Source organism: Apodemus sylvaticus, chromosome 10 (genome assembly GCF_947179515.1).
Source record: "Apodemus sylvaticus chromosome 10, mApoSyl1.1, whole genome shotgun sequence".
In the NCBI taxonomy this organism is placed as follows: domain Eukaryota; kingdom Metazoa; phylum Chordata; class Mammalia; order Rodentia; family Muridae; genus Apodemus; species Apodemus sylvaticus.
In genome coordinates, this window is record NC_067481.1 from 93,565,804 (window position 1) to 93,588,552 (window position 22,749).

At 39.9% G+C, this 22,749-nt stretch overlaps 1 protein-coding gene across 4 annotated transcripts in view; it reads left to right on the forward strand.

The window, feature by feature from the left end:
• Positions 1-22,749, forward strand: part of Crebrf (CREB3 regulatory factor) — a 56,941-nt gene that overhangs the window by 25,724 nt on the left and 8,468 nt on the right. For 3 of the 4 annotated variants that reach the window (XM_052195585.1, XM_052195584.1, XM_052195583.1), the window contains 5 exons: positions 1,009-2,098; positions 14,515-14,709; positions 16,533-16,722; positions 19,192-19,265; positions 20,272-20,394. In XM_052195585.1, the coding sequence (XP_052051545.1) occupies positions 1,009-2,098; positions 14,515-14,709; positions 16,533-16,722; positions 19,192-19,265; positions 20,272-20,394 (1,672 nt within the window). The remainder of the gene's footprint in view (positions 1-1,008; positions 2,099-14,514; positions 14,710-16,532; positions 16,723-19,191; positions 19,266-20,271; positions 20,395-22,749) is intronic. The other variant, XM_052195586.1, reaches the window with a different exon arrangement.

Consider the following 22,749-nt stretch of genomic DNA (forward strand, 5'->3'; position numbering starts at 1 on the left):
ATATGTAAACATTTGAATATGCCTTTTACTTTGGGTGGATAACATATAGTTTGCTTGCCCCCTCTACCCCCCATTTATTTAGTGTGTGTGTGTGTGTGTGTGTGTGTGTGTGTGTGTGTGTGTCTGCACACATGTCACAGCACAGTGTAGATGTTTAGATCAGAGGGTGACTGAGACTTGTTCTCTCCTTGCATCATATGGGTCCCAAGGGTTGGACTGAGGTGGTCAGGCTTGACATTAAGCCTTTACCCACTGAGCCTTCTCTTCAGCTGGAGCTTGCTCTTTCTAAACAAAAAAAAAATGTGATGGATAACCTTTTGTGTTAGTGCATTGGGGCTCAATTTCATTTTCCATGGCTATAGAATATAACTACATTTTATTTATTTATTTTTGAGACAGGGTCTTTTAATGAAACCCTGGCTGGCCTGGAACTTGATATATAAACCAGGCTGGCCTCAAACTCACAGAGATCATCCTGCTTCTGCCTTCTGAGTGGATTAAAGGTGTGTGCCACCACTCCAGGCCTTTTACTACATTGTGAAATCACATTTTTTGCAGTGTGTGAGCACTATTTGTCTTCCCATGCCAAGAATTGTTACGTAGGTCTTATTCAAGTCCTAACAATTTTAAAACTAACTTTCAGTACACTCTGGGATCTTTGTCTCCATATTTAATTTCCTCCTTAAGTGGAGGAATTCTGTAATGAAGGTAAAATCTTCAATATTTGATTCTTACTTGAAGTTCATTTCTAAAGAATGCCTCTAAGATCACAAGAGGCCTTAATGTTTGGGCCCATACTTTAGCCTCTCAAAGAAAGTATTTTCCCACTTGTTCTTGTCCAGTGAAATAAAGGTATATAGATATAAGGGGAAGGTATCATGTCAGTAGCCTTTATCTTAAAACCGACCAGAGGTAGAATATTTATTTTGGCATTTTCAGATATGGGTGGAGGTGAATATTTTCTTCCTAAAGCATGGTATGTGACTTCCCGTTTTAAACCTTCCTTAGGATAGAGAGATGAATTATCAACAGAATCCTAGAGACAACTTCCTTTCTTTGGAAGACTGCAAAGACATTGAAAATCTGGAGACTTTCACAGATGTCCTGGACAATGAGGATGCTTTAACTTCAAACTGGGAACAGTGGGATACATACTGTGAAGACTTAACTAAGTACACCAAACTAACCAGCTGTGACATCTGGGGGACAAAAGAGGTGGATTACCTGGGTCTTGATGACTTTTCTAGCCCTTACCAAGATGAAGAGGTCATCAGTAAAACTCCAACCTTGGCCCAGCTCAATAGTGAGGACTCTCAGTCTGTTTCTGATTCCCTTTATTATCCTGATTCACTCTTCAGTGTCAAACAAAATCCCTTGCCCCCCTCTTCTTTTCCTAGTAAAAAGATCACAAGTAGAGCAGCTGCCCCTGTGTGTTCTTCAAAGACACTTCAGGCTGAGGTCCCATTGTCAGACTGTATCCAAAAAGCAAGCAAACCTACTTCAAGCACACAGATCATGGTGAAGACCAACATGTATCATAATGAAAAGGTGAATTTTCATGTTGAATGTAAAGACTATGTAAAAAAAGCAAAAGTCAAGATCAACCCTGTGCAACTGGGCCGGCCCTCGCTGAGCCAGGTCCACATAGATGCAGCAAAGGAGAACACCTGCTACTGTGGAACTGTGGCAAGGAGACAGGAGAGAAGAGGGGTGGAGCCTCATCAGGGTCATGGCAATCCTGCTTTGCCTTTCAAAGAAGCCCAGGAACTATTACTTAGTCCTCTGCCCCAGGATAGTCCTGGGTTGGTTGCCACAGCAGAGAGTGGCAGCCTTTCTGCCAGCACTTCTGTTTCAGATTTATCCCAGAAAAAAGAAGAGCACAATTATTCTCTTTTTGTCTCTGACAACATGAGAGAACAGCCAACCAAATACTGTCCTGAAGACGATGAGGATGATGAAGATGATTTTGATGATGAAGACCATGATGAAGGGTTTGGCAGTGAGCATGAGCTTTCTGAAAATGAAGAGGAGGAAGAAGAGGAAGAGGATTATGAGGATGACAGAGATGATGATATCAGCGACACATTCTCTGAACCAGGTATATAACTCTAGGAGCCTACTAAATTGACCTTTCTATTCACTGTTTGAAAGGAAGCTTTTGTTTGGATGGCTACTATATTTTAGTTTGGGGATTAAATAAATAAATAACTTTATTTGGATCAAAAGTAGCTTTCTTCTAGCCACATGATTCTAAAACCATTATTTGCGCTTAAGATCATTTGTGCCTATGTCATAGTTTATCTTGATTCTTTGGGGGCTTATTCTTATATTTCTTTCTTTTTTTGTTAAGTGATCTACTTTACCACCCTCTTGAGCACTTAAGTAAAAACTCTAAGAGTATATTGGTTTAAATTGATTGCCCTGTTCTGCATGTGCCCCTCTATTGTGGCTAAGATAGATGTATACAGAATAGAGTCAAGTGTTGTCAGTTTATGTCACTCAAGCCCAGTTAACAAAAACCTACTCAGTGAATGTCTTGAAGACAAGTATTTTCTTTGTGTCTGCTGTATTAAGAAAATATATATTATGCTAGAAACATTACATGCTTATAATCCCAACACTTGAAAGCAGAGGTAGGAGGTTCACCAAAAGTTTGAGATCAGCCTGGTTTACATAGTTGGTGCCAGGGCAGTCAGGACTATATAGTGAGGCCTTGTCTTTAAAAAGCAACAAATAGAAAAAAAAACCCATAAGATAAGAAAGTTCATGCTACAGTTTGAAGAACATGAAGGAAGATGCTTCATACAGTACATGCAAATGAAACAGAAAAACAGATCTGTGGGCAGCTGGTTCACTCCAGCATTTACATGTTTGGGTTAGAGCCACTGTTGGCTTATAAACATTTATAAAAATGTAGTGGCCATGTGGCACATAGTTAAAAATACTACACGAAGAAGTGAAGATTTTAAATTTTAAGCAAAAGTTACTTGCTTCAAAATTAGGCTCGATACTAATAATTCTGCATAAAACCAATTTAAAATTTAACTTTGTGAAGTTATCAGAGTCTTTTTTTTAAAATGGTGATTTCTGGCATTTTAGGCACTCTAAATAATGACATTTTTCTGAAACTATGGACAGTGACTATGTCAGAGTGCAGCACTGTGTCTGTGTGCCTGTATGTGTGTGGGTATGTGGGTATGTATATGTCTGCATGCGCATATATATGTGTGTGCAAGAGTATGTGGGTGGGTGTGGCTGTGGCTAATGCAGTGTTGGGTTAAACCTCTAACCTCACATATGCTAGGTAAGCCTACCTCTGAGCCACACCTTTCCAAAGCATTATTGTTCATCAAATATTTTCTCATTTTTGATAATTTTTAAAATTCAAATACATATATTTATGCATTTGATACCACAAATTGTGTGGTTTGGGTATTTTTAAAGTAAGAAAAAAGTACTTCAAGTTTCACGTGGAGGAAAAGAATTTATACATTTTTTTCCTTTGGTTTACTTTAGAATCCTGGATAATCTAGATGGAATTGTCTTTTCTCTTTGTCAGGACCATTTTTCTCATAGTACATTGATAAAATCTACATTGAGATGTATAAGGGAAATTTGGCTTGGTGTAATAGGAGTAGTTTCTGTAGCTCTATCCATTGTTTAGGTGTGGTGCTTGAAGATTGGCAGATTTGATCTAAGCATGAGCACCCTACAGAATTAGGGTGGGATGCTAAGGGGTGTGTTAGCACAGAGAGGATAGAGGACGAAGGGGAATGGAATATGAGGAAGTGCCTTTTCCAGTGGTGCTTACCAGCAGGTGGATCCTAGGATAAGTACATGTCAGGGCCACCCAGGCAAGCAATAGGTGTGCTGCTTATGCCATATTAGTTGTGATTTTGCTTTTCCTTGATTTTGTGTTACTTTCATTGAGATGTATTTTAAGATACACAGCATGGTATTTTGATACATGTTGTTAGTACATGCTAACTAACATCCATTACTTGGCATAATTATGTTTTCTTTTTTGAGTATTAACTTTATTTCCTGTACTGTTACTCTACAAAACAGCAATTTGCTCTTTGATGAATACCTCACATGTCCACATGTCCTCAGTTCTTGACAACCATGTTCTCTCTACTTCTACATGTTTGACTTTAGTCCCACGTGTGGAGACTTTGCAGTCTGTATTTCTGTGCCTGTTCTGTTTTAGTTGGCATAACAACTAAATTCATCTTGTCATAAATGTAAGCCTTAGAGGATAAGTTATATTGTATGTACTTGGAATTTTTGTATCTGTACATTTGCTTGGATGTTAGAAGTATTGTAAATGTAGGAGTACAGGTAACTTTCAAGAGAATGCTTTCTACTTGCTTTCTTTTTTGGTTTTTCAAGACAGGGTCTCTCTGTGTAGCCCTGGCTGTCCTGGAACTCACTCTGTAGACCAGGCTGGCCTCGAATTCAGAAATTTGCCTGCCTCAGCCTCCCAAGTGCTGGGATTAAAGGCGTGTGCCACCACTGCCCGGCTCTACTTTCGTATTAATATTTTTGGAGACATAGTCTTGTTATATAGCCCTGGCTGTTCTGAACTTGCTGTGGAAACCAGCCTGGCCTCTACCTCACAAGAGATTGTGTGATTCTGTTTTCTGAATATCTTCTGATTAAAGGTGTGCATCTGGCCTTTTAAAACAAACAAAAAGATTTATTTTTATTATTTTAAATTATGTTTGTGAGAGGCTGGAGAGATAGCTCAGAGGTTAGGAGCATGTTTCCTCTTTCAGAGGAACGAAATTTAGTTCCCAGCACCCAAGCAGTGGCTTATAATTATTTGTTAACTTCAGTTCAGTGGGTCCAATGCCCTCTTCTGACTGCCTTGAACAGCAGGCACACATGTGATATATATGTAGCAGAATATTCTTACACATAAAATAAATAAATCTTATTTTCAAAAAATTATGTGTTTGTGGATATTCTCACCTGAGTGCAGGTGCTTTCAGAGGCTAGAGGTGTCAGATTTGCTGAAGTGGGAGTTGCAGGCAGTTGTGAGTGGCCTGACATGGATACTGAGTATCCAACTCAGGTCTTCTGAAAGAGCAGAGCTGTTTCCTCGGGCCTCTTTTCAGGGAAGAGGGACTTCTGGATCATTTGGTATTTTTATTCTTATTTAGTTAGTTTAGATGCTGGCCTTGTATATTCTGTGCTGGGCTTCCAATGAGCAATAGCTATGGCCATTGTTTTTTTTGTGTTGTTTTTCTGTACTGGGCAAACCCTGTTTGTTCCAGTGCTAGACAAATATCACTGAGATACATCTGCAATGTCTGGCCTGCCTTTTTTGAGCTAGGGTCTAGCTCTCTCCTTTATACTGGCCCTGAATGTGTAATCTGGGCTGGTCTCTAACTTGGAGTCCTCTTGCAACACAGGCTTCTGAGTGATAGGATTGTAGGTCCATGCTGCCATGCCAGCTATTTTCAGTTTTTTGAGGAACTTTCATACTGCTTTCCATACAAACTACCAGTTTACATTTTCACTAACAATGAAGAGGTCTCTCTTCCCCATTTCTTTGACAACCATGTCTGTCCAATTTGCATCGCCTATGTTTATGGAGTCTTACCCCTAAGATTTTCATCTACCAGATCAATATCATGATTTTTCTTTGACTTTTGTTATTTAGGGTAGATGTGTGGCCTTCTCCATTCTGCCTCTATCTCCTCCCTACTCTCACTCCTTCCTTTCTTAACTCTTTCCTTCTCCTTCCTCTTTTCCTTCTCTGTAACACCATCTCTTTTCCTCCTCTCTGCTGTTTTCCTTCACATTAAACTTAAATCCGGGCCCCCATGAGATCCATCTGTGGGACATTTTCTCAGTTAGTGATCAAGGGGGGAGGGCCCATTGTGGGTGGTACCATCCCTGGGCTGGTAGTCCTGGGTTCTATAAGAAAGCAAGCTGAGCAAGCCAGCGGAAGCAAGCCAGTAAGGAACATCCCTCCATGGCCTCTGCATCAGCTCCTGCTTCCTGACCTGCTTGAGTTCTAGTCATGACTTCCTTTGGTGATGAACAGCAATGTGGAAGTGTAAGCTGAATAAATCCTTTCCTCCCCAGCTTGCTTCTTGGTCATGATGTTTGTGCAGGAATAAAAACACTAAGACAGGAGTTAAAAGGGAAAACTTTAGTTGGCCTTTGGTTTGTAGTCTGTTGCTTTTTATTTTGTAATTCCTATCTGTCCTTCTCTCCCTTTCTTGCTTTCCCTCTTTCTGCAAGGTCTTACTGTATCATTCTGGCTGGCCTGGTACTTGCTGTGTAGCACAGGCTTTTCTTAAATTCATGGTGTTCTTGCCACCGCCAATTGAATTACAGACAAGAACCACCATGTCTGTCAATAAAATCCTTAAGCCATTTTTGTTTTTCATTGTGTGTGTGTGTGTGTGTATGTGTGTATGTGTGTGTGTGTGTGTTATCAGAATTTTAAAAACTGGTATGGTTTCATCCTTCATAAGTTTGTGAAACTAGTTCAGTTTTGCAGTTTTAATAATTTGTCCTGAAGAATGTTGTTTATTCTCTGAATGAATCTGAAGTTCACTGCTATGGGATGGAAGCTTCTATGTATGTCTATCTTGTCTTCAATGTTGTTTAAGTCTGTGGTGTCCTTAGTCATTCTTTTTGATCCATCCATTATCGAAGACAGGTAGTGTTTAAGTTCCTCACCACTAAATTAAGCATTTTTTTCTTGTCAGTAATGTTATTATTTGCTTTACATAGTTAGGTGCTTTGGTGTGGGTATATTTACAAGTTCTTGATGAAATAACCCCTTTTATCAGCATACACAGTTTTTCATTATCTTTACTGATAGCATGGTGCTTAAAGTCTGCTCCAAGTCTAACTCACATTGTCATGGGCCACCTTCCTATCTCACTTCCACTTGATTGGCTCCTTCACCTGAAGGATGCTTATGGACTTTAGGCTGGCGTTGAACTCATGTTCACCAGCCTCACCCACCCAAATACTGGATGAGAAGCATTTCCCTGTCACATTTAACTTTACTTTGTAATATCATTAAGGGTTGATAAGTAAGGATTTATTCAGTATGTTGGTTTTTGACTGTCAGCATGTAATTTTGAAGTGCTGGCAACAAATCTTGGGACTTGCATATGCTAGGAAAGTATTCTACCACTGTTGGTACACTTCCAGTCATTGTCTTTAGTTCTTTGATATTCATATTCTCTCTCTCTCTCTCTCTCTCCCTCCCTCCCTCCCTCCCTCCCTCCCTCCCTCCCTCCCTCCCTCCCCTCCCTCCCTCCCTCCTCCCCCCCCCCCCCCCCCCCCCCCCCCCCCCCCCCACCCCCCCCCGCACACAGACATACACAGACACACACACACCAATGTATACTGAGTACATTCTCTTCATACCCATTCTCGACCCCTTTGGGAGTCCTATATCCGATATCCTCTATACCAGATATTTATATTATGATTCATAACAATATCAAAATTGTAATTATGAAGTAGCAACAAATTAATTTTGTGGTTAAAGGTCACCACAACCTTTGGAACTGTACTAAAGGGTCAGAACCTTAGGAAGGGTGAGAAACGCTGTCCTGCTACTGCTCTGCCTTATCTCTGCACTTCCCCTTCCTGTGTAGTTCCTCTTTCCCCCTGATGTCACTTGTACTTCCATATTATAGGTGATTTCATCTATCTATGTAAAAATCTAGGAAATCAAAATGAGAGAAAACATATGTGTCCTTATAAAATAGACAGATCTCTACATGGAATATATCTTTTCTTTAGCTCAGAGAATTCCTTCAAGTACCTTCTATAGAGTTGGTTAGGTGATCACAAATCTCTTTAGTCTGATTTTATTATTTAAAAACTAGCCAGCACTTGTGTCCAGTGCTGATTTCTTTTTTTGTTTAGCTGTTTATATTCTCTTGGAATTCATTCAGGAATTTGCTTATGTCCTTTTTGTTTTTCTAAATACAATTTTTTGTCTGGAATTTCATCTAATTCATTGTCATTGGAGGATATTACTGTCATATTGGTAAATTTTGGAGGGGTCATGTTGCTTTTTTTGTTTGTTATATTTTTGCATAGGGATTTATGTATCTGGGATTAGGTTGTTGATTGATTTCTTTTTTTAAAAAAATCATTCTTTCTCTTCTATTAGAAATGTTTAAAACATTTAAGAGAGACTAGGATTCAATAGGCTTGAGAGGCCATTTTGCTCTGCTATACTGGTGCTTGGTGCACTAGTTAAGTCTCCAGGACTCTATAAAATATTGTCTACAGAAAAAAAATCACTAGCAAAATATAGTCCTACTGTGAATTTGCAGTCAGTTAGGTAACAATCACCCCTTAAGCTCTAATTATTTTAGAAAATAAATGAGCACTGACAGCATGATAGACTAAGGTGTCAGTTCATGTCAGTTGAGTAGAAATGGGAAAAAAAGAGTTAGTGGTTAGTATTGGGTCAATACAGAAAAAGTAGAGGAAGGCAAAGTAAAGAGAGAAGGTGAAATAGGGCCACAGTGAGGCAGCCTGCTTAAAGAAGAATGAAAAGAAGTATGGAAAGAAGTACAACAGAATAATCTAAAAGATTCCCAGGGCCCAGCAGGGTAAGATAAGAAAGCCCTGCAAATCAGGCTAGCCTGTAATTTTTGGGAAAACTATCAAATGGAAGGTGAAAAGGCAAAGAGTTGAAGTTTAGAAGAAAAGAAAGGGGACCAGATGAGTAAGGGTAAAAGGAGAACAGGACAGACTGATTTGGTTAAATTGGCTCTGGGTATTAAAATAAAGAAGTATTAAAGGGAAGAGCTTGGTGCAATATAGTGTCTGAATGCAGTCTCCCCTGTTTGTTGCTCACAACTTCAACTCTCAGTGGTCTTTCCTGCTCATCCAGATGTCTATTAAACTCTGAGCTGTTCTTCACAGTTAGGGTCACAGGTCTGTCTCTGGGATGGTTCTTCTAGTGTTCAAGTCTGCTTGGAACTTTTGTCTTTTATGTTTCTTTGCCAACTCTGTTTCCAACCATGTTGTTGAATACTTTGTGGTTCTGATGCAGACTTCTTTAGTCAGTTTTAGTCAGTCTGCTTGCCAGATTTCAGCACACAGCCCAGTAATGCTTTGCCTATGTTTTACAAGGGTATGGGTTGGCAAGTTTTTTGTTGTTACCGTTTTGTTGTTGTTGTTGTTGTTGTTTTTGTCTTGTAATTTTTTTTATTTCAGTAGAGTCAACTTAACCTTTTTAGTAGTATATGGCTTCCTCCTTCCCTTAGCATCACCACAAGGTCTCAACAAAAGATGAAGGTGGACTCCTTTGAATGCCCTGTCAGACAAAGCACATCATTCTTGCAGTTGCTTACCAGCAAAGATCAAACTTTGCTGGTCAGGAAAAATTCTTCCTTATCTTGGATTGTGACCATTATGGTTTTCATAGTATCTGAGGGCTCAGCAGGCATGTGATGCCCTGCCCCATAAGGGTCTTTTTGGTTTTTTTGAGACAGGGTTTTTCTGTATAGCCCTGGTTGTCCGGGAACTCACTCTGTACACCGGGCTGGCCTCGAACTCAGAAATCTGCCTGCCTCTGCCTCCCAAGTCCTAGGATTAATGCACCACCACTGCCCAGCCCCATAAGGGTCTTTATGGAAGATTGTGTCTGGACACCACTTCCCCTGTAGCTGGCAGATTAGAAAGGCCCTCCTTTGCTTTATACATTTCTGTTTCCTTACTATTAGACTACAGATGTGCAGCTACTATACACATCTTCAAATGGCTGGCATCTAGCTTTTCCCAGTTTATTACCCAGAGTCTTCTAACATACCACACTGATATGCCCACCATATTAGATTTGCATTTTTAGTTTTTGGGATAACATAGGTGAACTCAAGAAAACTCAGTCTTCATGGCACCATATCTATTTTCTCAGAATTTTGATTTATACAGAGACTACATGGTTTTTAGTCTGTCTAGTAACATCCTCTTTCCTTTTCTTCCATAGCATAAGTCTTGTTTGGAGACTGCTCTTCTTGAGCAGCTAGGCAGTGGCTTTAAGTATCAGTAAGTTTGTAGTGGAATCTGGTGCTCCTTTTGGATCTAAGTGACAATGCTGCTTACTGTCTGAATGAATATGCCATTTAAATTCATTCACTTTCAGTTGACTTGAAGTGAATCTTTTGGTTAGGATTGTTTGTGCAGTACTCTAGATATTAATGAATGACATGAACCATAAAATTAACACACTTTTGAAGAACTTATTTGGGCTTTTAAAAAAATTCAGATACAAATTATTTCTTTTCTTGAAAGAAAGATTTACCAACTTGAGGGCTGCAAAAGGAAATTGTGGGTGAGAAATACGAAGATTTTTTTTTTAATCAATAAAGTAAGACTAGTATTCTCCTGTCAGAGCACTAGTCTGGGGTTGACTGACTGGTTTACAAAGGATTTTTTGTGATGATCAACTCCTGAAATTCTGTTTCTTGGCAAATGGCTGTGTAGTTGACTAGCTTGCAAAGTTCCAGGAGAGGCACAAAATAGTTTCAGTTTCTCTTCTGAACTGACTGCCAAGTGCTAATAGAGCCTATTCTGCAAACTGTCTACAACTGTTAGGGTTGTTAAATTGCATGGTTCAAGAACAAAAGTGAGAGCGTCTTTTGTAATTCTCACTGAGCATTTTTCACAGTTGGCTTTACCTGTAGTCTGTTCAGACCGCAGCTGTGTGTCTTGATGGTTTGTAAATATGGCATTCTTACTTCCTTTTTGCTATCGTTTTTTGTTTTGTTTTTTTTTTGTTTTTTTTTTTTTTTTTTTTGAGGCAAGGTATCTACTGCAGTCCAGACTGGCCTAGATTTGGTATATACCTACCACTGACTTTAAACTCCTGATCCTCTCACCTCCACTTCCCAAGTACCAGGATATAGTGAGCACCACAGTCCTATCTTAATTTAATCATGTCAGCAAGAAATGAGTTAGATAATTATGGCAGTATATGAACAAAAAAAGAAGCAGTATAGAGAAGGGAATCAAGAAATCATTTATCAAAACATGTTTTAGTATCTTTTATGTTAGGTATTGCATAATAATTTTATGGTGATTAATGGAATCCTTACCTTAATAGAATTTAGATTTGAACAGGTTTATTTGCTCTTGGGATTTTTCAGTCATTCCTCCCTGCCATTGCAGTGGTGGGGATTGAACCTTTGGCCTTGCACATGGTGTGCCATAGCTAGCTCCACCATGAAGCAGCCTCCCCAGATCCTCTGAAATTCATGCTTTTCTTTTTATTTTTTTTTTCTTTGAGACAGGGTCTTTCTGTAGCCCTGGGTCCTGGAACTCACTATGTAGACCAGAATAGCCTCAAACTCACAGAGATCTGCCTGTTCCTTGCCTCCTGAATTCTGGAATTAAATGTGTGAACCACTATATCAGGCACTTTCAGAGTCTATTAATATGTTTATGTGCTCCGTGGCTTGGCCAGCCAGGGATGGAGGATCATGGCTTGTAAAACTTAACTTGGCCACAGATTCATTTTGGGTGGTGGTGGTGGTTAGACTTCTGTTACAGAAAAAAGTTCCTTTCGGCATATTTTGTGAGAAGAATGAATGGCCTTGGATGTTAGATCAGTGAGTAAGCATGTCATTTGGTCACCATGGCCTTTATATTGAAAAGTTTATGGCTGGAGACACTCTGTGAGTTGGGAATGGAGTGGTAATAAATTTATAAGACATGTTAGTAGAAAAGGTTGGGTCAGAAAGCTGGCAGCTCCTAAATACTCCTTGGGAGCATTGAACACATAAGGAAATCTAACCCTACCTGATTTGGGTGGGATGAAGAAATTGAAGAAATAAACATTGCTCTGACTCTGAATTCAGCATAAAGTGAGCAAGACTTTTGGATCACCCAGCCAGTTAGGTAGGAGAGCAAGATGTGTACTCAGAGCTAGGCTCCTTGAATCCTAAGAGCTGACCCAGCTCAGTTCTGCTATTAATGTCAGGTTCCTCTCATCATGTCTGTCTGTGCAGCTGAGGCAGTCACTTCTTAGAAACATCAAATGAACTGCATGAGTATTGAGTAAATGAACATGCCTTGCCGCCTGCAGAGGAGCAAAGGTAGATGCTGACTAAGGGAACATATTGAAATATGGAGGGAAAGGGGCTTGCTTAAGAAAGGGTCCCTGTGCTTTGGACTGGGGAAGAACTAATTGTGTAAAACACTGGTTATGGGTGCTGGTAGGGAGACAAGAGCATTGGTTATCGTCTGTCTGTTTGGGGTTGTGAAATCTATGTAAGCCAGTAATTTTTGCTTACTTACTGTGGAGCAAGCACCAACTAAAAATGCCTCAGCTGGTGGCATAATGTGACCCTATCCTCTTTTCCAAAGATCTGTTAATAACTAGAGCAAGGTAAAATTTTTTATCTACAATAAAATATACATTCTACACCTTTTAAAAAAGATTTTATTTCCTTTCTCTATCTCTGTTTGTATATTGTGTATGTGTAGGTGCCGTAATACATACATGGAGGTCAGAGGATGACTTGTAGGAGTCAATTCTCTCCATCTACCATCTGGGTTCTGGGGATCACACTCAGGTTGCTGAATCTGGCAGCCAGTGTCTTCACCTTCAGAGCCATCTCACTTGCCTGGGCACTGTTGTTGTTGTTGTTGTTGTTGTTGTTGTTGTTGTTGTTGTTAAGAAAACCTAGGGTTCGTTGTCACACTGCATTCCGCATTGTTTTTGGTGAAAGGTAATTGACAGTGGTTGTGACATAGTGTGGTCAGGGGTAAAGTGAAACAAATTCAACAAATACAACAGCACCTACCTCATCTCTCTGTGTGCACTCTTTAAAGGCCAGCAGAGGAAGAAACATCGCATTCTCTACATCGTTGAGCCACACAGAATGTACTGTAAATATTAGGAATGAAGCAGTCTGTCTGCACCATTGCCCAGACACCACTCTGTGAATATGTCTTTCCCCACTTTGAGTACAAACCTCACGCATGCCACTGAGTGGCCCCGACTACTGAGTTACAGTCCAAACTGCTTTCCTTAAAGCCTGTTTATTGAGGTATAACTTTCACACAGCAAAACTTGACTCTGCTTGTCACGTACTCTTGTATGAATACTTTGGGTGTGTGAGTTCTGACAAGTGAATGTAGTCACTCATGTAACAACTGTCACAATCAAGGTACAACAAGTCCCTTCACATTCCTTTATAACTATGTCCTGATTCTACCTGAACCCTGAGAGCAACAGTACTTCTTCTGTCTTCTCTTATATAAATAGAATCATACTCTTATGATTGTGACTCTGAAGAAAAGTTGGTAAAATTCTAACATTTAAAGAGCTTTCTCCCTAGTGGATAGGTATCCTCACTTGGTAGGAATAGTTCCAGAAGGAAAATGTGGTCATCTTACTTGGCATGTATGTCCCCCACCGCCCCACCTCTGCCCAGTGGAGTTCATCTATGATGATCATTCTCTGATGACATTTTAGGTTACCAGGCTTCCTAAACTGACTTTATTCAACAATTTCAGCAGCTCAGAATTAAGTATTTTCTCGAACTTTTCATTAGTAAGGGGAGTATATCCTTCAATGCTATAGAATAAAGAACAAGTCTGCTAAAGAATGACCTAGAATATACCTTTATGTTTATTTGCTTGGGAACTTCCTTTTTTGTACTTTTTCAGAAGAAGTACCATAAAAAAAAAAAGAAAAATCACTGCTGCTACAAAACTAGGATGCCACTGTAGATACAGCTCTTTGTGAGCAGCATTGTAGATGCAAATATTAAAAGGACATTTAGAAAGCACAGTATAGTATCTAAGGACCATTCTACTGTAGCACCTTTTTATTTACAGACTATTAAGTTTCTATAACTAATTCCACATAGATAAGGTCTTACATATTTAATACAGAACAGTACCCTTGTACACATGGAATAAATGTGGCTTGAACTCTTCTAGGCTAATTTCTATCTAACCCTAAACCAACATAGTAAACTGGGGTACTTTTGTCCATAGTTGACAGCATTGTTAAACTTTCCAAAAATTCAAATTACACACATATGTGTGAGTACTTCTCAATGTATCCCCAGCAGTGACATCTCTTCCTGGATTTTTATTATCTGAGCAAATTTATAAACACATAGTATACTTGATTTGTAAAAAGTTAGACATCAGTGAAGTTAAATATCTACATGGTGCCTGGCACCATTTCTTATTAGTTACTTATTGTAATGGCACGTTGATTCCTATGTAGTATTTAATTGTGCTCTTAATCATGTGAAGATACTATAATATCCTGTACCCCATAACAGATAGCTAGGTAATGGAATGTTTATTAATTTCTGGATATTACAAGTTTAAGATCTACATACTGTAATTTATAAATTTGATTTATTGTTTTTAACATGACATCATTACTTCAGATGAAAGAAATATCTCAAGTTACAAATAGAAGAATTTTGTTTATTCTGAGAGACTTGTTGAATGTCAGAGCTTGACAGTTGTGGGACCTTGTTTTTTAAGGTTATGAAAATGACTCTGTAGAGGACTTGAAGGAGATGACTTCCATATCTTCTCGGAAGAGAGGGAAAAGAAGGTACTTCTGGGAGTATAGTGAGCAGCTTACACCATCACAGCAAGAGAGGATTCTGAGGCCATCTGAGTGGAGTCGAGATACCTTGCCAAGTAATATGTACCAGAAAAATGGCTTACATCATGGTAAGAGGCTTTCAAAAAATATTTAGTGCCCTTTTCTCTTTTGTAGGGGGCAGAGATACTTTTTATTTTGAGTAGATAGCTAGACTGGCCTCTAAGTCTCTGTGTCACCCAGTTTGGCCTTGAACTTTGAATACTTTGCCTCATTCTTCTAGATTTTGGGACTTAAGATATATGCCAACACACCTGTCTTTGTCACACAGAGATAAGGAACCAAAATGCTTAGTGTGCTTGGGTTTTCAGCTATTCATAGGCAACATGAGAGGGCATCAAAGAGAGGTTTTCTGTCACAGCTGCTCCTTCTTACACACAGCTTCCACCAGTGTGGAGAACCATCATTTCTGGTCCCTTCTTCTTCCACATCCTTCAATAAATGACCAAGAGCCTATTGGTTGCTGATCTGTCAAAAAACAAACAGCACACTGAGAGAAAGGAGAAGACTTTTCTCATCAGTCTCTTCCCATTTTCTTCCACCCCAGACCTCATTTAATGGGGAGATTAACTTTAAATGGCTGTGGGGAGAAAAACAGGGGGGGAAAAAGAAACATGTTTGTGGAAAAAGAATAGAGAGGAGTTTATAGGAATCAGAAGAAGCTAAGGTTTAGATAGATCAAGCCTAGAGTTGTGGATCCAGAAAACTGTGATTGAGTAGAATTTCTTTTGCTGTTTCACATTAACATCAAGTAGTCTGTCAAAAAGGCAGAGAGGAGGTAAGAATGAGCTTGGTAAAGAAAGCATAGTCATGCCACAGACTTCCCTTGCTGAGCAGTTTGGAAGATGAGAACGAGCTCCTAGCATGTTTGTTACTCTGGCCTGGTTTTCTTAGTCCCAGGTCTCGTCTCGTCTCGTCTCGTCTCGTCTCGTCTCGTCTCGTCTCGTCTCGTCTCTTCTCTTCTCTTCTCTTCTCTTCTCTTCTCTTCTCTTCTCTTCTCTCTCTCCCCCTCTTCCTCACTCCCCAACCCCCTCTCCATCTCCATCTCAGTGAATTTTACATTCAGGCTTTTTTTTTGTAAATCAGAAATGAAGAAAATAAGGTCCAGTAATAATTCCATGTAGTTCATGATAAATCTTAGGGAAGCCATTGGGTATACTTACTACTTGAGAGGGATGCACTGGTGTGTGGTTCAGTGGTCAGGGCTTACTTAATATGCTTGAGGCCCTGTGGTTGTTGAGTTGGGAGCACATGGGAAAGGTGGAGGAGAGAGGGGAGTGAGTGAGGAAGCTGAAGAAGAGCTTTTGTCTTACTTTACTTATTCCCACATGACTTGGTTTAGGTAAACTCTCCTGGATTTCTGTGTGCAGTTGAACTTGTGTTCCAAGCTGAGTTGTAAGATACTTAGTCCTACTTTGCAAAGAGTCAGGACTCCATTACACTGGGAATCAGACCTGGGGAGAACAACAGTGAGGCAGTGTTGAGACAGTGGGGTCAACCTGTTTTGTTCCTAGCTAGAGACTGGATCCAGAGCTTTGTCTATGCTAACCAATGGTTCTGTTGCTTACTGAGCTCTAGCCCTAGGATATTGTCATGTCTCTAGCCACAGGACTAGATGGGGAGAGAGAGAGAAGGGGGGAGGGAAGGAGAGAAGGTGGGGAGAGGGAGACAGAGAGAGAGAGAGAGAGAGAGAGAGAGAGAGAGAGAGAGAGAGAGAATATGCCAGAGAGTACACTAGAGAGCCCAATAGTCATTCTAAGTTAGGACACTCTGTGCTCCCTGAAATATACCAGGAGATCTAAAATGAAAAAGCGGCTGCTGCTAGTGGCTATAGAAATTGTATGTCTTGTTCACTAAAATGATGTAACTTATACTTCTTTCAAATGATCTTTAGGGAAATATGCAGTTAAGAAGTCACGGAGAACTGATGTGGAAGACCTCACTCCAAACCCTAAAAAACTACTCCAGATTGGTAATGAACTACGGAAGCTAAATAAGGTGATCAGTGACCTGACTCCAGTTAGTGAGCTTCCCTTAACAGCGAGGCCAAGGTCAAGGAAAGAAAAAAACAAGCTGGCTTCCAGGTAAATTCTAATGATGTTCACCCATGTGAATAGTCGTCTCTAGGAGGTAAGATGAGACCTTGAGATTTTATAGAAGAGGTGATCTTCAGAAATTACTTATTAAATAACTACTATAGTGAGTTGTTGTTAATTGTTGGTTTTAAGTGAAAGATGGCATTTATGCTTTTAACAAAAAGTTTTGGATGTAAGGCAAACACAGTAAGTATTTATAAGTAACACAGTAAGTATTATGGTATAACTGAAAAGTTTTAAACCTTAGGTTTGCATTTTTTGGTAAATAGAGTTGACTATATAGTTAGCAATAAAATTAATTTGAGTATGCTATTATGAATTTGAGACATGTACTCAGTTAAATAACCACTAACATGGTCAAGATATATTAACATTTTCATCACCTTAAAAACTTATAAAGCCTGGTGGTAATGGCACATAACTTTAATTGTTGTTCTAGAGAGGTAGAGGTAGGTGGATCTCTGCGATCAAAGCCAACCTGGTCTATAGAGCTAGTTCCAGGACTAAGAAACCCTGTCTGGAGAGCAGAACAAAAAAGAGGGACGATAATAAAACAAACCTTTCACTATCATCCTTTCACAACCGTTGACTTATTTTATGTGTGTGGGTGTTTTGCCTGCATGTATGTCTGTCCATATAACCTGTGTGGGTCTAGTGCCCACAGAAGCCAGGAAAGATGTTAGAGCCACAGATGATTGTGAAACACTGTATGGGTGCTAAGAATTGAACCCAAGGAACTCTGGAAGAGCAGCCACTGCTCTAAACTGCTGGGCCATCTCTCCAGACCCCAAGATCTTTTTATAAATTAACAGTGTCTCATAGTGATCTCTCCTGTTCCAGAATGTCACATAGATGGAATGTACTGTAGTAGCCTGAATCTGTCTGTCTTTAACTCAATGGAATGCCTTTGGGATCTGTCCATGGATAACTGGTTTCTTTGATTACTGTATAGATAGTCTTTATAGAAATAGTCTACAAGCCGGGCGGTGGTGGCGCACGCCTGTGATCCCAGCACTCTAGAAGGCAGAGGCAGGCGGATTTCTGAGTTCGAGGCCAGCCTGGTCTACAGAGTGAGTTCCAGGACAGCCAGGGCTATACAGAGAAACCCTGTCTCACAAAAACCAAATCCCCAAAACAAAAACAAACAAACAAACAAAAAAAAAGAAGTAGTCTACATTTTATCTGCTTATCAGATGAATGCCTTTGAGATCTTTCCAGTTTTTTGGCATGCTTGAATAAAACTACTATAAACTTTGACTTAGAGATACTTGTGTGGTTATGAATTTACACTTTTTGATAAATGCCCAGGTCTATATGGTTTATCTTTTAAAAAAAAAAAGTACAGTGGTGGTGCATGTATTTAATCCCAGCACTCAGTGGGCAAAGGCAGGTGGATCTCTGAGTTCGAGGCCAGCCTGGTCTACAGAGTGAATTCCAGGACAGTCTGGGCTACACAGAGAAACCCTGTCTCGGGGGGGGGGGGGGGGGGGGGGGGGAGGGACGGACCAAAAAAGCAACAAAACAAAAAACTATTAAGCAAATTGTCTTCCAGAGTAGCTCTGAGAACTGTTTTAACCCACCAGGACAGACAGCGCTCTACCTTCTTCACATCCTCTACAACAGTGGAGGCCTTGTCTGTTGCTGGTCCTTTTTTTTTTAGAGTCACTTTAGTGTCTACATAGCAGCTTTAGTTTTTTAATGTCGATTTGGCTGAATGGTGATGTGTGGTTTATAATTAGGTTATTTTATAAGCATAAATAAACAAGCATTTTAGTTACTATTATGAACATTTGAAGGCTTGAGAAATGGCTCAGGTTAAGAACATTAGCTCTTTTGGGAGATCCAAGTTCTGTTCTCAGCATATGGTACCATATGGTACTCACAACTGCCTATAACTCCAGCTCCATGAGGATCCAATGACCTCTTCTGGCCTCTGACAGCACCTGCAGACAGACAGACAGCATTATACTCACACCGAGACACAAGTAAATAAAAATCAGTCTTAAAAAAAAGAGAAGAAAATGCCCTATGGGTGCCAATGAGATGGCTTCAGCAGATAAAGTGCTTGCCACAGAGAGCCTCATGAGCAGGCTCAGTTCCCAGATCCCACAGGAGAGGGAGAAGCTCTAAGATCTGTCCCCTGACCTCCAGACATGGACCGTGCGTCTGACACATAGACATACACACATACACTCTTTTGCTCTCTCCCACCATCACCCCCACTCACATTCATTCACCCACACTCACTCTCTCTATGCTGTGTTTTCTAACACGTATCACACACTCATGTATCCTCTCAGTCTCTAACATAGACCCAAGAAGAAGAAAAGTTCAAAGAGAAAAATGTCTGATAGTGAAAAAAAGCATACTCATTTAAATTTTTTTCTTATTTAAGGAAATACATTCTGAAATCTCTTAAAAGAGAAAATGAACTAATAATAGCTCTTCCTTTCACAGAGCTTGTAGGCTAAAGAAGAAAGCCCAGTATGAAGCTAATAAAGTGAAGTTGTGGGGCCTCAACACTGAATATGGTAAACCTCAGTCTTTAGCTTTGCTTTCTTCTTGGTTTGCATATTTTTGCCTGAGCTCTGTTTAGCTCTCCTCTGTTGTTGTTGTTGTTGTTGTTGTTGTTGTTGTTGTTGTTGTAGAGGGAGAGGGTTTGAGACAATATAGTCCCAGCCATTCTTTAAGTCACTATATAGACCAGGCTGGCCTCGAACTTACAGAGATTTACTTGCCATTGCCTCCTGAGTGGTGGGATTAAAGGGGTGCACCACACCCAGCTTGGCTCTCCTATTTTGCATTTATCTATTCAGAATGCCACATGCCCAACATCAGTTCATTCTTGTAAGTATGGCTGTCTGGATCTCTGATCCCTTAGACAAATACTACTACTGTTCTCATGAGCTAATCCATGGTTAGGTCTTTCTTGTTGTAATTGTGTTTCTAGCCGGTATGGACAACTGACTTGAGTATTTCCCTTCCCTTGAACTGTGTAGATCATGTAGATCTGTCCTTTTCAGGTTAGTTGTACATTGAAATAAATCCATATATATTTATTAAAATATAGAGTCCTGGACTTTCTTAGATTTTCTGAATTGTAATAGAACCCAGGAATTCTCTTTTTCTTTTCTTTCTTTCTTTTTTTCTTTTTTCTTTTTGATTGTTGTTGAATATCTCAAGTCTGTAGCTTTGGCTAGCCTAGAACTTACTATATAGATCAGGCTGGTCACAATCTTGCAGAGACCCTCCTGCTTCTTTTTCCTGAGGACTGGGTTAAAGAGATTCATCATCATATCCAACATAATCCGTATTTTTGACACTTCCCCAAATTCTGGGTTATTTTGTTTTCTTATTTTTTCTTTCATGGTTAGAAATCCATCCCAAGGCTTTGTGCATGCTAGTAAGGTGAGTGTTTACCCACTGAACTGTGTTTGTAGCCCTTCCATTTTCAAGTGAATATGGTTTTATTATAGAAATTAAAAGTAAATTCTCTCATGTTAGTGACATTCTAAGTGTTTTTGTTCTGTCTTATAGACAATTTATTGTTTGTAATCAACTCCATCAAGCAAGACATTGTAAACCGAGTTCAGAATCCAAGAGAGGAGAGAGGACCCAGCATGGGGCAGAAGCTTGAAATCCTCATTAAAGACACACTCGGTAAGGAGAACATTGTTAGACAACAACAGCTTATGATGTACAGTGCTAGAGTCAACGAGGAATTCTTTCCCCCTCCATTCCTGCCCCATCTGCCCCCACCTTTTGGTAGGGATTTATCTTCCTCGGTATTTTCACCAGGTTCTAACAAACTTGCATATCTGACTTCTCATCCCTGACCAGATTGTACACTATGGAGAGGATCAGGGAGGCAGGCACAGAGAGGCTAGGTTGGTTGGTGGCTTGTGGGAGGAATAGCTAGTGCATAAATTTGAGATGCTACAGGGTCAGAGTTGTAAGAGCAAGTCACCTGTCAGATCACACGTCCTGAGGGCTGCACAGCTTATTGCTGTCCCAGAAAATCCCAGACATATCACATTAAAAGGCCAGGTGTTTATCTTGAGTATAATCAAAAACAGTCTCAGATGAAGAGCAGGTCTTAAATACCAATATTGTCCTGGAAGATTACCTAATGCCTGTGAAATTGCATACAGGAAGCAGCAGTAAGGCAGTTTGCTTGGCCTGAGAAGATGGGATGATTTCATGTATTATTTTAAAGTACTTCCATTATTCTTTTTCTTTATAAAAATCTCATTTTTGTGTGTGTGTAGTAGTTTGAGGAAGAACTTAGTTTTATAAGATAAAATTACTTTTTACCTTTTTGGTTTTTAATGTAAGTTTTCGTATCTCCCTTAGTGTATGTTCTCTTACACTAGGCAGATAACCTGACCTGTTACAAAATGCTTGGCACACATTTTCTTTCCTTGCCTATCTTGAGATTGTTTCTTCTCCTCCTCTGGCATAAAATATTTTCTGTTAAAGAACTGATAAAGCATTGGTGTTTCTTGGTGGGTTGTTGGTTAGATACAGACTCTACTCAGGCATGCTCGCCTCTGCTTTCTTCAGTGCGCTTGGAGGTCTCTGTCACTTGACTTTGCTCTGCTTCCCCTGGGCACACCTTAGTCACCTAGAGGTCAGATCATCCTTACTTATCTCTGCTCTTTGGTACTTCTTCGTTAACCTTTTTATCTCATTTTTTTAATTTTCACTTTTTCTTATTCAGTATTCTTGTGACATATTTTGGGGTGTGTGTGCATGTGTATGTGCCCTGGGCATGGACGTCAGGGTCAAGAATACTACCACTGGATGTAATATATGAGAAGAGGAGGAGGAGGACAAGGAGGAGTGGGGAGGTGGAGAAAGAGGAGGAAGAAGACAAGACAAAAGGAATACTGCCACTGAGCCAAGCCTCACTTCCTCTTGCTGCTTTCTTTTATTTATTTTTTTTTAACTAAAGGAATTTTCCTTTTCTGTTCTGTGTTTACCAGCTCAGAGGACAACTTGGAGGACTGATTGTTTCCCACTATGTGGGTCCTGGGGATCAAACTCAGGTTGTCAGGCTTGGCAGCAACCTTCATCCTGAACCATCTTTCCAGCTCCCTTCTGTTTTGTGAGGATCTTTCTGTATAGTTCAGGCTGACCTCAAACTTACCAGTCTTCCTGGGCTTAGCCTCCTTTATTCATGTCTTTGTTTTTTATTTTCTTATAATTATATATTTGTGTATGTCTGAGTGTGTCCCATGTCACAACATGAGTGTGGAGCTCAGAGGACAACTTGCACCATCTGATTCCATATATATAGAACTCAGGTTATCAGGCTTGGTGGCAAATGCTTTTATCCACTGAGCCATCTTCCCTGTCTTCTTTCAGTTACAGACATTTATTTAATATTGTTTAGTTTATTTTGAAATAATAGTGGGTTAGGGCATTCGTGATCCAGTCTTTTTACCCATACTTCCATTGTTTGTAGATAAGATTTTATTCTCTTAAAACAAGAGTTGTTTTATTTTCTTAAAACAACTCTTTGATGGTATTTTAGGTAGATATTGGAGTTCTGAGGGCACCTGCTGGTGTTGCTGGGTTCTTGGGTTCCCTAAACAGAAATTTGGTCAGAAGAAATGCTTTTGAAGGAGAAAGGCACTTCTGAGGATAGTCATGGCCTGTTGTGGGTCATTTATGTAGTGCTCACTGTGCACCACGTTTATGTGCAGTGAGGCTTCATCTCACATGCTTGTTCCTCACACGTAGCATGGGAGGGGGGGTATGGTCCAATCTTTTTCTCTGCCATTTTTTTCTTTTATAAGGTAATCTTTTTAAAAAGATTTATTTTTATATGTATGAATGTTTTGCTTGCATATATGTATGTATGCCACATAGGTAACTGGTGCCTTCAGGGGTCAGAAGGTGGCCTTGGGGCCCCTGGAACTGAAGTGGTTGTGAACTGTATTGTGGTGCTTGTGGGTCCTTCAAAAGAGGTCAGACAATGCTCCTCACTGCTGAGCTATTTCCAGGAGCTTG